This window comes from Sapajus apella, unplaced genomic scaffold (assembly GCF_009761245.1).
Source record: "Sapajus apella isolate SASKATOON/1434 unplaced genomic scaffold, GSC_monkey_1.0 scaffold52, whole genome shotgun sequence".
Taxonomy (NCBI): Eukaryota; Metazoa; Chordata; class Mammalia; order Primates; family Cebidae; genus Sapajus; species Sapajus apella.
In genome coordinates, this window is record NW_022436992.1 from 11,654,951 (window position 1) to 11,673,329 (window position 18,379).

The 18,379-nt window shown below is 42.1% G+C and overlaps 1 protein-coding gene across 9 annotated transcripts in view; it reads right to left on the reverse strand.

Annotated features, from left to right (window-relative positions):
* Positions 1-17,505, reverse strand: part of IMMT (inner membrane mitochondrial protein) — a 45,488-nt gene extending 27,983 nt beyond the window's left edge. For 2 of the 9 annotated variants that reach the window (XM_032243590.1, XM_032243584.1), the window contains exons 1-3: positions 16,762-17,500; positions 7,531-7,604; positions 5,992-6,181 (exon numbers count right to left, since the gene is read on the reverse strand). In XM_032243590.1, coding sequence (XP_032099481.1) covers positions 5,992-6,181; positions 7,531-7,604; positions 16,762-16,806 — 309 coding nt within the window. In that variant the 5' untranslated portion in view covers positions 16,807-17,500. Of the gene's footprint in view, positions 1-5,991; positions 6,182-7,530; positions 7,605-16,761 lie in introns of all 9 variants that reach the window. The other 7 variants (XM_032243589.1, XM_032243591.1, XM_032243586.1 and 4 more) reach the window with 6 other exon arrangements.
* Positions 17,506-18,379: the final 874 nt, after the last annotated feature.

Below are 18,379 nucleotides of genomic sequence, written 5' to 3' on the forward strand. Positions count from 1 at the left end.
GCCCATATTTCAGTAGTAACAAAGGCTTCTATTAGAGTGACCAATAAAGTCCATGACATATGATCTTCTCATTAAACATTATTCCTTGTACTTATACAGTATTAAGAAGACTATTATCATTTCCTTTCTAAATCAAATTATGATGTCTTCTGTATACATTCAATTAGAATCAAATGATTATTAAAGGCTCTGAGTAAAAATACAAATGAATTTTTTGTTTCTTTGATCTCCAGGATTCATGCAACTACACAATAAGATAAATGATCAATTTGTAAGTAATGCTTGCTTTCCTCTTTCCCAATTATGCCTGCCCTAAGTTTAAGACACTGTTCATTTAAGAGGGTTGCCAGATGATGTGCCAGAGAAAATTACTTTTATTTTTATTTCCACTTATGTTATTCCACTTTTTGCCCTAACTTGGCAGTAGGACTCAGATATCCCTAACATGACTACTTAAACATAAGAGATGGTTCTGAATTTTGTCACTACCAGAAACTAGAATTATTCCCATTTTCATTAAAATATTATTTTTGAATGATGAATGTTTACTGTAACAAGCAAAATAATACCAAGATACATCAGTGGCTGTAATTTGCCTCTTCATTGCTTCTTTCCCTTTCCACTCTCTCAGGTAGCCACTGCTAATAGCCTATAATCCATCCTTCTACTCCCGAGCAAAAGCTCAAATATATACACATAAACGATGTTTCACTTCCTTAAACCAAAATAGGATTATACAAATTAGCTTGTAACTTGCTCTTTCTTTCATTTAATACTGTATCACAGACATCTTCTTTCAGGTCAATAAATTCTTTGTAGTTGCATAATATCCTCATGTAAGTGTCCCATAATTTGGTCAACTTCTCCTCTATAGTCATTCAAGTTGTTTCCTGTTTTGTTTTGCTTTGTTGCTACAAACAAAGCAATGAACAACCATTCCTGTCCGTTTAAATGAAAAGCACCATAGTGTGACATCTATGGGATAGTTTCCCAGAAGAGGAACTGCTGGGTCAAAGGGGGTGTGGGGGTGTGTGTGTGTGTGTGTATTTTTTGACACAGAGTCTTACTGGAGTGCAGTAGCACAATCTCAGCTCACTGCAACCTCCGCCTCTCAGGTTCAAGTGATTCGCCTCCGGAGTAGATGGGATTACAGGAGCCCGCGCTAATTTTTGTATTTTTAGTAGAGACAGCGTTTTGCCATGTTGGCCAGGCTGGTCTCGAACTCCTGACCCACCTCGGCCTCCGAAAGTGCTGGGATTACAGGCATGAGCCACTGCGCCCAGCCGGAGTTGTATATTCTTTTTTTTTTTTTTTTTGAGACGGAGTTTCACTCATGTTACCCAGGCTGGAGTGCAATGGCGCGATCTCGGCTCACCGCAACTTCCGCCTCCTGGGTTCAGGCAATTCTCCTGCCTCAGCCTCCTGAGTAGCTGGGATTACAGGCACGCGCCACCATGCCCAGCTAATTTTTTGTATTTTTAGTGGAGATGGGGTTTCACCATGTTGACCAGGATGGTCTCGATCTCTTGACCTCGTGATCCACCCGCCTCGGCCTCCCAAAGTGCTGCGATTACAGGCTTGAGCCACCTCGCCCGGCCTGGAGTTGTATATTCTTAACAGATGTTAACAGATCACTTTCACTTAAGGTTCTAGTGACTCACATTCTCACAATAAAAGTGTGTGTGTGATCTATTTCCAAATTCAGTTGTTCTATTCCTTTAATTTCTTTTCCTGTGTCCCAACTTTATTTTATTAAAGTAGCAGTATAAAAACATCCGTATCTAGAAAAGCACCCTCCTCATCCCCTTTTCAAAATGTTCTTGAGTAGTCTTGTACATCATTAATTTCTTCATATGAACATTAACAGTGCATTAACTGGTTCCTCATCATCTAGAAAAATTTACTCAAATTCTTACTAAAGTTGTGTGTATAGACACACCATAAAAACATCATTCCTCTCAAATATATACATTGCTCTCATATATATGTATGTCATATATAATTGGTACTATCGTAATATATATTTGGTACTACCTTGGTATTATCTTTAATGACATACATATATATTTGAGAGAAATGACATTTTTATGATATGAAGTTCTATCCAGGAATATAACATTTGGAATCATTTAGGCATTATTCCATGTCCAACAAAAAGATTTTATGCATGGACAGTAAATACAGAGACAATGTTATAACAAATCATGGTACCGTTAGAAAGGTTACTATGGGCCAGGCGCTGTGGCTCTCGCCTGTAATCCCAGCACTTTGGGAGGCCAAGGCAGGTGAATCACAAAGTCAGGAGATCAAGCCCATCCTGGCTAACACTGTGAAACCTGTCTCTACTAAAAATACAAAAAATTAGCCAGGTGGGGAGGCACATGCCTGTAGTCCCAGCTACCTGGGAGGCTGAGGCAGGAGAATCACTTGAACTTGGGAGGTGGAGGTTGCAGTGAGCTGAGAATGTGCCACTGCACTCAAGCCTGGGCGACAGAGCAAGACTCTGTCTCAAAAAAAAAAAAAAAAAAAAAAGGTTACTATGAAATAAAATGCACAAGCAACAAGTTGACACAATGTTTCACAGGAGAGAGTGCTTAAATGAATGGTAAAAATTAATAATAATAATAAAAACACTAACTGCTCTTCTAATTCAGAGGTCAGAAAATTAACTTAGGTCTATGCAGTGAATGATGATGGCCTTGAGGAGAACATTAATGGGCAATGGAAAGGAAGTCATTCTGGGCAGGAAAACATCCTGAAAAAAGTTGTGCAAATGAAAGGGATCTTAGATGAGTTCTCTCTTTAACCATGGCCCTTGGAACAGTGTCTGTAACATAATAATCACTTGATTAGCACCGGTTGAATAAATGAATAAATGGAAAGCACAGACGTATCTGTAATGAAGGGCAACTGGTGTAGAGCTAAGGGCTTATGTGTAGGACCCAAAGATAAGGCTGCAAAGGTAAACAAGTGCCAGATTGCCACCAAGGATACTGAATATCAACTTAAAAGCTAGCAAAGACCACAAACTACAGAAATAAAGGTCCCCAGTGGCCAGTATCTAGGCTAACATTTAAGCACTCCTGGCTTCGTATTTCTTATTCGGAGCATGAGACAGTCTCTAAGATTTCTCTAGTTTTTACATCCTATGGTCTTCCGTCTTTTAAACAATAGGAAATATTTGGAAGTACACTAATAGGTGTTATCATGAAAATATCATAGCACTTCTTTTAGAAGATTCTCTGGTATTGATATGAGGATGACCCAGATTCTGTTAGGAGGCAGAGATCTAGTGGGATGGAGACTGGGAGGAAGATGGGAAAGACTATGCATGGAGAGCAACAGACCTAGTTCAGAAGATAATTTGAATATGAAGGGGTAGGGATAGTGGTAGTGCAAGAAGAAGATAAAATAAGATAAGATAGCTAACAAACTATGGGTAACCTGTAATGAATCTAAGAATTCTGGCCTAGCTACACTGGACAGCTTGGTACTATCTTTAATACAAAACAGCAAATCAGGAGTAGCGTAAGTGTGGAGTTGGTGTAGTATAAATATGCTGAGTTATTAAGTGGAAATGTTCTGCAAAGTAGCTAAAGTGGAGTGAGGAGAAGCCAAGGCTATTTGGAGAAATAAAGGATTCAACTACAAAGAATGACATCTGAAGTCACGTCAACTGAGAAAAGGATGCTGCTCTGAATTTTTCAACTGTACTCCATGCTCCTAGAACAGCTTCCAGCTATTTCTCCTGGGTCATGCAGCTTAAAGTAGATCCAAGATTTTAGAATAAATCCACAGGATTCTGCTCCTTGACTTATGAAGCTGCAATATTATCTCCCTCAGCCAGTATGGACATTTCAAAGTCCACACGGAAGAATAAATGATGTAGAAGACTAGTCAAAAACATTTTGAAAAAGCATGGTCGGGGTGGGTTATTGGGAAGAGGTTTGATGACATTTGTTTTTCCAAATGTTAACTTTGCTATAGGATTAGTCTCTAGATCATGCTAGATACTGGATGGTAAATCCACCCATTTTCTAACAATAAACTGATCAGCCATGTCCAGCCTCATAGCATAAAGAAATGTTCAATACCAAAGTGTCAAAAATCCACGCTTTTTCACAGAATTTTTTTTTACAAGAAGCTGTATGTGAATGAAGAAAACATTTAAAATTAGAGTTTAAAAATATTTTTTAAGTCTGGTGAGAAAAACAATAGACACAAAGTTACAAGAATAATAGAAGATATCCTGTCAACTAATCTGCATCTAGCTGAAAATTCTGTGACTCTGTATTACAGTCTAAAAGGAGCCATTACTAAGCATAACATGTGGTTCTGGCCAGGCGCGGTGGCTCATGCCTACAATCCCAGCACTTTGGGAGGCCGAGGGGGGTGGATTACAAGGTCAAGAGATTGAGACCATCCTGGACAACATGGTGAAACCCCATCTCTACTAAAAATACAAAAATTAGCTGGGCATGGTGGCGCATGCCTATAGTCCCAGCTACTCGGGAGGCTGAGGCAGGAGAACTGCTTGAACCTAGGAGGCGGAAGTTGCGGTGAGCCGAGATCATGCCATTGCACTCCAGCCTAGGTAACAAGAGTGAAACTCCATCTCAAAAAACAAAAAAACATGTGGTTCTATGTCATGACCATTCTGCACTTGTTTTTGTAGTGTTCTAAGTAAGAGCCTGATATCTGCAACCATACAGGATTACACAGACGTACCCCTCGGTCAACAGGGCAACCATGGTTACCTCTGCCCAAGATATCCCCTCCGTTTACCCTTGTGTGCAGCACAATTATTTTCTATGTGGTATGTACTGAGAGCACTTATGGGACTCCAAAAGAATAAATATCCATCTGTACCAGTTACTATTAGTTCAATTTAAAGAAAACTGGCCAGGTGTGGTGGCTCACGCCTATAATCCCAACACTTTGGGAGGCCAAGGCAGGCAGATCACAAGGTCAGAAGTTCAAGACCAGCCTAGCCAACATGGTGAAATCCCATCTCTACTAAAAATACAAAAAATTAGCTGGGTGTGGTGGCGCACGCCTGCAATCCCAGCTACTTGGGAGGCTGAGGCAGGAGAATCACTTGAACTCAGGAGGTGGAGATTGCAGTGAGCGAGATTGCACTATTGCGCTCCAGCCTGGGCAACAGAGCAAGACTCTGTCTCAAAAAAAAAAAAAAAAAAAAAAAAAAAGAAAGCTAACATACATACATCTAACAAGTTGCACTGAATACATACAAAATACCATTGGCTCTCTGTATCTGTGGGTTCTACATCCATGGATTCAACCAGTCACAAATCAAAAATATTTTTTTTTAAAAACTGCACCTGAGCCCAGGCACAGTGGCTCACACCTGTAATCCCAGCACTTTGGGAGGCCAAGGCAGGTGGATCACCTGAGGTCTAGAGTTCGAGATAAGCCTGGCCAACATGGTGAAACCCCATCTCTACTAAAAATATAAAAAAATAGATGGGTTTGGTGGCAAGTGCCTATAATCCCAGCTACTCGGGAGGCTGAGGCAGGAGAATCACTTGAACCTAGGAGGCGGAGGTTGAGGTGAGCGGAGATCACACCACTGCACTCCAGTCTGGACAACAAGAGCAAAACTTTGTATCAAAAAAAAAAAAAAACAAAACAAAAAAACCTGCTCCTGTATTGAACATGGACAGACTTTTTCTGGTCATCTTTCCCTAAATAACACAGTATAACTATAATTTAGATAGCATTTACATTGTATTAGATTTTACATCTAACCTAGAAATGATTTAAAGTATACGGGAAGGTGTGCATAGATTATATGCAAATGCTGTAATATTTTATATCTGAGGCTTGAGCATCCATGGGATTTTTGTATCCATGGGAGGTCCTGAACCACTCCTCTGTGAATACCAAAAGACAACTGTATTTTCAACATGAAAACAACCTGCTTTTAAAGTATTTCATTGGATAAACTAAAATATTGTTTAAAACTCTTACCGATTTCTTTGGCAATGGAACATTATAAGCTGCAGAACCAAGAACCATCTCGAAGAGTTTGTCTGAGTAAGGTATGGTTTTCTCCACACTTTCCCGGAAATGGGAATCCCATTTGGCATATAGGATAGTGCCACCAATACCTCCGCCAACAAACAAAAGGCCAGCTCCAGCAATTTTGCCAGTAGTCAACCTAAGTGAAAGAAATAGGAAATAAATTTATATTTCTTGGCTCTCCTACATCTATTTTCCTATACCAATGTAAGCATCTCAAAGATCTCTAGCCTTTACTTATCTGCTACTAATTCAGATCTTAGCAGCCAAATTTACTACCACATCTGCACATCACCTTTTCCTGATTTGTTTCTAACTTGTTGCCACTAAAAATAATATTTATTCATTTTGAAAGGCCTAATGGAAGAGCTGCTTGAGCCCAGGAGTTCAAGACCACGCTGAGCACCATAGTAAGACCCCAACTCTACCCCACTCCCCCCCTTAAAAAAAAACATTAGCCAAGCGTAGTAGCACGTGCCCCAGCTACTCAGGAGGCCAAGGTAAGAGGAATGCTCAAGCCTGGGAGATCAAGGCTGCAGTGAGCAGTGATCATGCATGCCACTGCACTCCAGCCTGGGGCAACAGAACAAGACCTTGTCTCAAAAATAAATAAATAAATAAAATGTATGAATAACTATACATTTTTAAAAATACAATATCTAAGAATCTACCCTTTAACGTTTAACTCAACATGTTCACAATCATGAAATTCTCTCTGAACCCAAACAAGAACTATCACTAACTTTCAAGGCTCCTCTTCCTTAATCAAACATTTCTATAAACACAAAAACTCTTTACAAAATACCAGCCACGTGTAGTGGTTCACACCTGTTATGCCAGCACTTTGGTAGGCCGAGCTACACCGGATAGCTTGGTACTATCTTTAATACAAAACAGCAAATCAGGATCACCTGAGGTCGGGAGTTCGAGACCAACCAGGCCAACATGCTAAAACCCTGTCTCTACTAAAAATACAAAAATTAGCTGGGCATGGTGGCAGGCACCTGTAGTCCCAGCTGCTGGGAAAGTTGAGGCAGAAAAATCGCTTGAACCTGAGAGGTGGAGGTTGCAGTGAGCCAAGACAGCACCACTGCACTCCAGTGTGGGCAATAGAGTGAGACTTCATCTTAAAAAAATACATAAAATAAAATAATGCCAAATACTAACAAATACTTGTTTAAGTTACACCATGCTGAGTTCTGGATATAAATCTATTGCCAGAGAATGGAAGATTGCACATGCAAGGAAGGCTCTACCTTGGATACCATGCAATTACTGAAGAGCCAAAAGGTGCATTATTAACAAATTTTTACCTACAAACAGACAATGCTCCAGAAGGTACCCCAACAATGGTACAGCAAAGCATCAGTGTATGTGCCCCTTTAAAAAAAGAGGTTTAAGCAGCTATTCCCATATTTGAGGAAAACACACATACCCATTTAGCAGCACACAGTGAAAAGCCTGGTTACAGGGAGACGTACTACATACCCAGAGCTGCCTGAAGTAGAGTATCTGCGGCATGGTCGCAATGGACGGAGGACAAACTTCCCACAGAGACAACTCTAAAGAAGGAAAACATCACAATCAGTACAGTTAAAGGAAACTGGTAAGCTTCCCTAGGGTTGGTAATACAGAAATAATACTTTTATTAAAAATGTCTTCATTCAACCAAAAATTACTTTATTTCAGAAGTCAATTTATGATGAACCATATTTATAGATTCCTAAAAGCATTGATGCTTCTTATACCTCAAGGCTCACATAAAATTACTTTTAATATTTTTAAAAAATTATCAGACTATGATCAATTAGCACCTTTAAGTGTTTTGTATGCTAAGTATTTCTTGAATACAATTGGGATTTGCCACATTTTCTTAATTGGCCAAAAAAAATCTATTTTTACTTTATAAGCTTAGTTTAGACATCTGAAAAATCACCCACAAAGTTAAGCTAAAAGCATGGCATTATAGGATACACAGTCAAGGAACAGATCTAACCTCAGCTAACTTATCTAGAAAATCAGTTTTCTCATCTCTAAGTTAATTGCATAGCGGTCAACTCCTAGAGGCATTCATTTAAATGCTGATTTTTGGTTTATCTTAGCATATTGTTAGTCTAAAAGCCAACCATCTTAAGGAAAACATTTTAATTAATGTTGTAAATGCTCAGGCACATTTGTCCCCATAAAACTAGTCTATCCTTACATAAAAACAAATGATCAGGGCTATATGTTTTGTGATTGGTTTTAATAAAACACACCTAAATATTTCTTAACAACATGTGGATCCCCTAAATTAAGCAAATGAACAAGCATCTAAATACTATTGGGGAAGGTTGTCATAAACTTAAAACCATTCATATCTATCACTTTGAAATTTTACACTTATCAAATCCATAAAAATATCTTCTTTTAAAATAACCAAGTAGAAAAATCAAACTGCAACAAGAGGGAAAGTGCTTTCTCTAGGTTATTTAATGAAATTCTATTTAAGGAATATCAGAATTAACACAAACTTCATTTTAAAAGTATCTATAGTTTTGGCCAGGCGTGGTGGCTCACGCCTATAATCCCAGCACTTTGGGAGGCTGAGGCTGGCAGATCATGAGGTCAGGAATTCGAGACCAGCCTGGCCAACATGGTGAAACCCCGTCTCTACTAAAAATACAAAAATTAGCTGAGCATGGTGGTGGGCACCTGTAATCCCAGCTACTCAGGAGGCTGAGGCAGGAGAATCGCTTGAACCCAGGGGGCAGAGGTTGCAGTGAGCTGAGACCGTGCCACTGCACTCCAGTCTGGGTGACTCATCTCAAAAATAAAAAGTACCTATAGTTTTAAGAAAACATATCACATAGTCATAGGACACATGAAATTACTTTAGAGTTGCAGTTATAACTTACACTCTACTGGTCAAAGTTTAGAGGTAAACATCTAACTAATGTAGTAATACATTTTGAAAAACAAAAAACAAACTAGATGTTTTAAAACATGTAAAGCAGATACAATTGGTGTTAAAAAGTTTTCAATTATTGGTGCAGTGGCTCATGCCTGTAATCCCAGCACTTTGGAAGGCCGGTGGTGGGGAGGGTGACCACTTGAGCCCAGGGGGTCAAAACCAGCCTGGGCAACATGGTTTAGGCAACCATTCCCATATTCAAGGAAAACACACACATCTCTACTAACAATACAAAAATTAGATGGGTTTGGTGGCATATGCCTGTAGTCCCAGCTACTTGGGAGGCTGAGGCACGATAATCACTTAAGCCCAGAAGGTGGAGGTTGCAGTGAGCCAAGATTGCACCACTGCACTCCAGCCTTGGCAATAGAGTAAGACCCTGTCCCCACCCCCATAAAACAAAAACAAACCAGAAAAAAAAAACAGTATTTCAATTATTACCTAACCTGTAGAAATTCCAACATTTTTGAACCATTTTTAATAGAAAGGGGTATTTTCCTTCTATTCTGTAAAGCAGGTAGTATGAAATTGTAAACAGAAATGCATTTATTTTTATAAGTCAACAGCTCCATTTTTGTGACTCAGGGAGAAAATATTAAGAACACTGAAGTTATGTTTTATTTAAGGTTGCATTGTTTTGTCTGTCTAGGTACAAATACGTATTCAGGTCAAAAGTTAAGGCACTGCTAACAGTGGATAATTAGCTAACTGGAGTAACAAGCAGCAAGCATAATGAATAACTGACTCCATGCAATAAGGGACAAATTCAACACTAGAGTTTGAGACTACCCAAATTCATATCCATTTTTTTCTTTTTTTTTTTTGAGACAGAGTCTCATTCTGTCACCCAGGCTGGAGTGCAATGGCGTGATTGCGGCTCACTGCAACCTCTGCCTCCCAGGTTCAAGCGATTCTCTTGCCTCAACCTCCTGAGTAGCTGGGATTACAGGCACATGCCACCACGCCCAGCTAATTTTTGTATTTTTAGTAGAGACGGGGTTTCAACATCTTGGCCAAGCTGGTCTTGAACTCCTGACCTCGTGATCCACCCACCTCGGCCTCCCAAAGTGCTGGGATTATAGGTGTGAGCCACTGCACCTGACTGTAGTTTCTCTTTAAATAATATTTTTTTTGTTTGCAAAGACCAAGCCTTGCTATATTGACCAGGCTGCTCTTAAATTCCTGGCCTCAACCTATCCTCCTGTCTCGACCTCCCAAAGTGTCGGAATTATAGGCATGAGCAACCACCGCGACCCTCTGTTACCAAGGTTGGAATGCAGTGTTATGATCATAGCTTACTGTAACCTCAAACTGCTGGGCTCAAGTGGTCCTCCAGGCTCAGACCCCTGAGTAGCTGGGACTACAGGCAGATGCCCACCATATTCAGCTAATTTTTTTCTTCTTGTTTTTTATAGAGCAAGGTCTGCTATGTTACCCAGGCTGGTTCTGAACTCCTGGCCTCAAGCAATCCTCCTACCTCGGCCTCTCAAAGCACTGCGTAATTTTTACTTAATTTATATATGAGGCTGGTCCGATGGTAGTGGGTTATCAGAACTTATTAACATCAGTGTCACTAAAGTTGGTATACAACCCCCCACTGCTAAATTTGACTGGCAAAAAAAAAAAAAAAAAAAAAAAAATATATATATATATATATATATATAAATACGTGTTACTTTACTATTAATATAAGATAATAAATAATTATAATTATGCTGCTATTTAATACCACTAAGTTTAGGGTGATCTGTTACACAGCTAGATAACGAAACATATGTTTGTACCTAGAAGAGGGGTGCCACCACAAAACAAAACATAAACACGAGGTCATGACTTTGGGACTGGTGTTGGGGGTGGCAGAAGCTGGAAGAGCCTTGAAGAAATTGTTAGCAGTGCCTAATGGCCTCTGTTGCCAGGCTGGAGTGCAGTGGCACACTCTCAGCTTACTGCAACCTCTGCCTCCTGGTTTCAAGCAATGATTCTCCTGCCTCAGCTTCCCAAGTAGCTGGGTCTACAGGTGCACACCACCACACCCAGCTAATTTTTGTATTTTTAGCAGAGACAGGGTTTCACCATGTTGGCCAGGATGGTCTCCATCTCTTGTCCTCATGATCCGCCCGCCTCGGCCTCCCAAAGTGCTGGGATTACAGGCGGGACCACCGCGACCGGCCGTAATGTTCTTAAACAGACCATTTATTTATTAGCTCTATCAAACTAAAGTGAAGACATAAAGAAACCTCAAAGCAGCACGACAATCTGGAAATGCAACTTGTAGTATCAGCTGCCTTATGTGAACTCTAACTAGAGGTTCCAGGTTTCCTCTACAGATTGCTGGTTGTTGTCAACTGGTAACGTTTTGGTGGATTTTGTCATAAGGACTCCTCCCACACAAACAAAAAAGGCACCCATAAGTTAATGGGCAGTTCTACATTTGAAATATAGATTGATATGCAACAAATTAACTTTTCTACTGTTAATTTAAAAGTTTCTAATAATCATGCATTAAGGTTAAAAAGTATATCCTGCCAAAATATCCAGTAAGTTTGGCATTGAAGCAGCATTATATTTCAGTGTAAACATAATATATTCTAGGAGAAAAAGTGTTCTTTAGTATAGAAATGACAGATAGTGCCGGGTGTGGTGGCTCACGCATGTAATTCCAGCACTATAGGAGGCCAACGTGGGCGGATCATGAGGTCAGGAATTCGAGACCAGCCTGACCAACACGGTGAAACCCCATCTCTACTAAAAATACAAAAATTAGCTGGGCGTGGTGGCGGGCGCCTGTAATCCCAGCTACTCAGGAGGCTGAGGCAGGAGAGTGGCTTGAACCCAGGAGGCAGAGGTTGTGGTGAGCTGAGATCATGCCATTGCACTCCAGCCTGGGTAGCAAAAGCGAAACTCTGTCTCAAAAAAAAAAAAGAAATGGCAGACAGTTATCAGTATGGCAAAAGCGGGAACTTGATACTTTAGTTTTCCCTGCATATATGTAAATACATTTTATATGTTATCTATCACTTGGGTGTAATAAGTTATGGCATAAGATGTATTTCAAAATGGCTTGAAAGCTACTGGGCTAGAGATATGAAAAAAAGGAATAAGAGGATTTTAGCATGGGTAGAAGCAAACAGTTGGTGGCCTGATCTACTAAACTACTTTCTAGCACACATTGTAAGCAGCCTATCTCTATCACTGAGTAACATAATGTTTCATAATCCTAACAGAAAGAAAGAATTCTAGACAATAGCTCATGTCCACACACAAGTTCAATCCTAAACTAGCTGGGTTATCAAAATTGGTCTTAAGTAAGCTGGGTTGGTTGATCCTCAAGAATAGTATTTCTTCTTCTTGTTTCAAGTTATAAGCAGGAAAGACTACTCCATATGTAAATGACCACTTCCAGGTTTGTAGTTTGAGAGAGAGCTAGTCTAGGTGGAAAGCCCATGTCTTCCAAACTCAATAACCACTTCAAAAAGGTTGGGCCTGGTGATGCAATACTGGGACTGAGAGAAGAAAGATGGTGCTAGGTCTGAGGAAAAAAAGAAAACAAAACAGGAGGGACCAGAGTTCTAAAGCACATTTACTGAATACCGACATTTAAGGAATCCAAGGATGATGAGCCCAAACATGAAAATAAGCCCAAACATAAAAATAAGGAAGATACTACCTGTGATGGTTCATTTTATATGTCAACTTGAATCGTGTTTTTGGATGAGATTAACATTTGAATTGGTAAACTAGTGGCCAGACATGGTGGCTCATTCCTATAATCCCAGCACTTTGGGAGGCAAAGGCAGGTGGCTTGCTTGAGCCCAGGAGTTTGAGACCAGCCTAGGTAATACTCGAAATCCTGTCTCTACAAAAAAAAAAAAAAATACAAAAATTAGCTGGGTGTGGTAGTACATGCCTGTAGTCCCAGCTACTCAGGATGCTGAGGTGAGAGGATGGCTTGAGCCTGGTAGATGGAGGTTGCAGTGAGCTGAGATTGCATCAATGCATTCCAGCCTAGGTGACAAAGCGAGACTCTGTCTCTCTCTCTCACACACACACACACACACACACACACACACACACACACAAAATTGCCCCCATAACATAGGTGGGCTTCAATCAATCAGTTTAAGGCTCAAACCCAACAAAATCCAAGAGGCAGTTCTCTAGCAGACTGCCTCCAGGCTGAAACTGCACCATCTACTCTCCTGGGTCTCCAGGCTGCTGGCCATTGGACTGAAATTGCAATATTGGCTCTCCTAGGTCTCCAGCCTGCCAACCCACACAGCATATTCTGGACTTGCCAGCCTCTATAACTGCATGAGTGGAGTCCTTATAACAAATCTTCCTAGGCTGGGCACTATGGCTCATTCCTGTAATCCCAGCACTTTCGGGAAGACAAGGCGGGGGGCTCGTTTGAGCCCAGAAGTTTGAGATGAACAAGACCCCATCTCTATTAAAAGTCCAAAACACTAACTGGACATAGTGGTGTGAGCCTATAGTCCCTGCTACTCAGGTGAGGTGGGAGGATAGCTTAAGCCCAGTTGATCGAGACTGAAATGAGTTATTATCGCGCTGCTGTACTCCGGCCTGGGCAACAGAATGAGATCACACACACACACACACACACACACACACACACACACACACACCCCTCTTGTTTCTTTTTCTCTGGAGAACCCTAACATATAATCAGAGGTTTGAAAATCTATGGGATGTTTAAAGGGAGGTCACATCCACTTACAGAGATTAAGAAAAATTCCACTTTGGGAAGCCGAGGCAAGCACATAACTTGAGCCTAGGAGTTGAAGACCAGCCTGGGAAACATAGTGAGACCCCATGTCTAAAAAACTTTTTTTAATTAAAAAAAAAAAAAGCCGGGCACAGTGGCTCACGCCTGTAATCCCAGCACTTTGGGAAGCCGAGGTGGGCAGATCAAGATGTCAAGAGATAGACATCATCCTGGCCAACATGGTGAAACCCCATCTCTACTAGAAATACAAAAATTAGCTGGGCGTGGTGGCTACTTAGGAGACTGAGGCAGGAGAATCACTTGAACCCGGGAGGCGGAGGTTGCAGCGAGCCAAGATCGCACCACTGCATTCCAGTCTGGCGACAGAGTGAGACTCTGTCTCAAAAAAAAAAAAAAAGAATTAATGAACACGTTACATTCATTCATTCATTTATACATGTCATAAACATTCACTGAGCATCTACTCAGAGCCAGGGACTATTGTCAGTACTGGAAATATAGCAGTAAACTATATGGACACAGTTCCATTGCAGAGTTTACATTTTAAACGTGGAAACTGCAATAAATGCACATTATAACATCAGGTAGTGCTTGGAGCTACAAAGCATAATAAAGTAGGATGGGATAAAAATACAGTGATGCAGGGAAGGCAAGAGTAGTCAGAATACTATTTTGGATCAGGATGCCCTCTCTGAAGGGAAGGTGACATTTGAGAAAATAACTGAAGGTAATAAGCTAAGCAAATATGTGTGAGTAGAGCCCAGGGCAAAAGAAACACCTAATGAAAAGGGAGTGAGGTACAGGCTGGAGATTACCAGGAGAATCTGAGTGAGGCAGTAGAATAATAAAATATGAGAAGAGTCAGATCAAGGGCCCACGGCAGGCAGTTTAGATTTTATTCTGAATGTGATGGGATGTTTCTAAAGGGCATGACATCATGTTTGCCTTTTAAAAAGCCTTTTACTAACTAAATGTCTTACTGGTTTTACTATTCCCTCCTAAACAATGGACGCTAGGATGAAATAGTAAAAGCAGTAAGACATTTAAGATGGGGTTGCTGGGCACAGTGGCTCACACCTACAATCCCAGCCACTTTAGGAGGCAGAAGTGGGAGGATAATTTGAGCCAAGGAGTTTGAGACCAGCCTGTGCAACATAGAGAGACCCCATCTCTACAAAAATTTTTTTAAAAATTAGCCAGGGATGGTGGCACATGCCTGTGGTCCCAGCTGCTCAGGAGGCTGAGGTAAGAGGATCCCTTGCACTGGGGAGGTCAAGGCTGCAGTGAGCCATGATCATCCCACTGCACTCGAGCCTGGGTGATAAAAAGTGAGACTCTGTATCCAAAAAAAAAAAAAAAAAAAAAAAAAAAAAATGATGATGGAGTTTAATAAAGTGGAAAGGATCTTGACAAGTGGAATATTCCTCATCAAGTATGATGAGGCTACAGAGTCATCTGCTTGGGGATTAAAGTTCTGAGAGTTGATAAGATAGCAATTTCAGGAAGCTTAGACATCTTGACTTAGAGCTATAAAAGGGTACATTTTTTATTACCAAGTTTTAATTAGTTTTCTTATTCCCCAAATGGGATCCCAAAAAGTTGACTGAATTAACTGAAAAGGAGGTCATTCAGGTGGGTCTAGTCTAATCACATAAGCCTTTTAAATCTGGGTCTAGAGAGGAAAGACGGAAGTAAAAGAAATTTGGAAGTCAGAGAGACAAGCTCCTGGCAGCTTGCACGAAAGCAAACATCCACGCTACCAATGGCCTCTGGGAAGCTTGCTGTGGAAGCTGGGAGCAGTGGCTGGCGAGAGGCAGCAAGAAAAGAAGGACTTCAGTCCTGTAACTGCAAGGGATTGAATTCTGCCAACAGACTGCATGAGCCTGGAAGAGGACCCTGATCTCCAAAAGAGAACCACAGCATGGCTAACACTTTGCAGCCCTGTGTGACCCTGAGCAGAGAACCCAGATCATCCATACCCAGACTCCTACAGAAACTGTAGGAGTCATTCACGGGTGTTGTTTTAAGCTGCAAAATTTGTGTTATTTGTTACGTTGCAATAGAAGACTAACACAGGTTCGTTCCACTTTCCTATGGAAGGGGCCGCTTCTGTTACCCTAGCAGCAAATAGAGAAGCGAACCTGAAAAAACAAAGCTTGACTTTTATGATCTCTAACTCACTATTCCTAGATATTCTGTTCAATTACTGCTTGAGTCACATTACTTGTTTTACTATCTGCATTTTGCCAAAATATCAACTCTCTGAAAATCATGAGCAATACAAACAGGTTTATTTTCAATTTTAGAAAGTAACTTTGGTAACTACGCAAAACTAAAAGTAACTGGGTGTTTTGGCTTCTTGAATGTCAAAGTAGTCCTAGCGCCTGGAGACACAGATCCCTGTCCTAATCTCAGAAGTGAGCCACAAGGTCATGACTCTTGTCTTTCCTTACCAGGAGGTTCAGCTCCACAAAGGAAAATCTTTCGCTTTTGTTTGAATTAAGAAAAGTAGTTCAGAGGTGTTCTCAGCTGCGAAAAGACAGTCCCTTCCAGATAATTACAACCTTGACCCCTAAAATGTGGACTCTCTCTAGAAGTCCACGCACCTCCTGATTAAGGATGCAACAAGCCACGGCTCCGCTCGTCCTGCCGGGAACTGTAGTTCTCTCCCGTCGACCTTCAGCACTGGAAACCTATCGCGCGCCCAACCGGCGACCCAGACGACAGCAGCCAGGATTGGTCCTGGACGGGGGCAGCACGGCGCTGATTGGATGGCACGCCCGCGAAGCCGCGCCTCCCGCTACTCTCCACACCCCACCCTGCTGTGGCAATAACCTCAAGTCATCCCACTCCGGCGAACTCCCTGGTGGCTGCCTCACTGTCAGCCCGGGCCTCTCCCAACAAGGTTGGCCCTAAGACTCGCCTCTGTCCTGGAAGCTAGGCAGCGTCCAAGACTCCCCAGTTTTCCGCTGACGGTCTTAGGTCAGCTTCCTCACACGCCCTCAGTAGCCCGAGTGCTCACCTGGGCGGCGGCGGTCACGCCCGATAACTGACAAGCCCGCAGCATCTCGGTGAAGCGGACGGCGCTACTGGTGAACGCTGGAGCTGCCGCGGCGCGCGAGTAAGTGTAGGCGTGCGTGCGTCTGTGCGTGCCCGCGTCCGCGCCCCGCGCACCGGAAGGGCAGCCGACTCCACTGCGCACGCGCGAGCTTTTCTCCGGTCCCCGACTCGGCAGCTCTTAAAGGGTGGGTTGTGCCCCGGCTGCGGAAACGCCTGCTCCGGGCGATTGGTGTGAGGGAGGCTATAAGGGCCGATTCACTTTCCGGGTTGCACTCGGGCTACAGGTCCTTATCCTCAAGCTGGGGTTACTAGGTGAACGCGGCCGGAGGGAAAGCCTTCTGAAATCCAGTCTTCAGCCGCACGTGGAAAATGGACATCTGTGACTCTTCAAAGAATTAAAGCAAGAAAGCATCTCAGCCGGCTCTGTGAGCTGGATATTTCGTAGGAAGGAGTGGATTTGGCCAAAGTTACGCAAACAATGGAATTGTCTCAGTTTGCGAGTTTGTTTCGTTTGACAGCCCTTCAGGGAGTCATCCTGATTGCTGGAGACGGTGAACGAACACTGTAGGGACCCTTGTGCGGAACGTGTCAAGTGACACAACAAGGATAGGAACACAGGTTCTTTGGACTCCACAGCTTCTGCTCCTTCTAGATTAAACCACACTGCTTTCTCCAAGTTTTTATTTTAGTAACATAATTTTGGCTGCAATTTGTGGATGGGTTGGAAGATGGGAAGTCAGTGCAGAAGAATGGTTGAAAGTATTCGATTAGGCCAGGCGCGGTGGCTCACGCCTGTAATCCCAGCACTTCGGGAGGCCGAGGCGGGAGGATCGCCTGAGTCCAGAAGTTCGAGACCAGCCTGGGCAACACAATGAGACCTCGTCTCTATATAGAAAAACAAAAACGAACGAACAAACATATATATATATATATTTTTTTTTTTTTTTAGACGGAGTCTTGCTCTTTCCCCAGGCTGGAGTGCAGTGGCACAATCTCAGCTCACTACAACCTCTGTCTCCCGGATTCAAGCGATTCCCCTGCCTCAGCCTCCTGAGTAGCTGGGACTACAGGCGCGTGCCCCCACACCTGGCTAACTTTTTGTATTTTAGTAGAGATGGGGTTTCATCATGGCCAGGATGGTCTCGATATCCTGACCTCATGATCCACCCGCCTTGGCCTCCCAAAGTGCTGGGATTATAGGCGTGAACCACCGCGCCTGGCCCAAAAATTTTTTTAAAAAGAAAATATTCTACTGATTCTATAATCAAAACGTGTTAAATATTAAAACATGGTATTAATACTCCAGTATTAATGTTAGCATTAATACTATTAGCATCTTATTGCAATATCGTGGAAACTAACTTTTCTTTTTTTTTTTTTTTTTTTTTTTTTTTTTTTTTTTGAGACGGAGTTTCGCTCTTGATACCCAGGCTGGAGTGCAATGGCGCGATCTCGGCTCACCGCAACCTCCGCCTCCTGGGTTCAGGCAATTCTCCTGCCTCAGCCTCCTGAGTAGCTGGGATTACAGGCACGCGCCACCATGCCCAGCTAATTTTTTGTAGTTTTAGTAGAGACGGGGT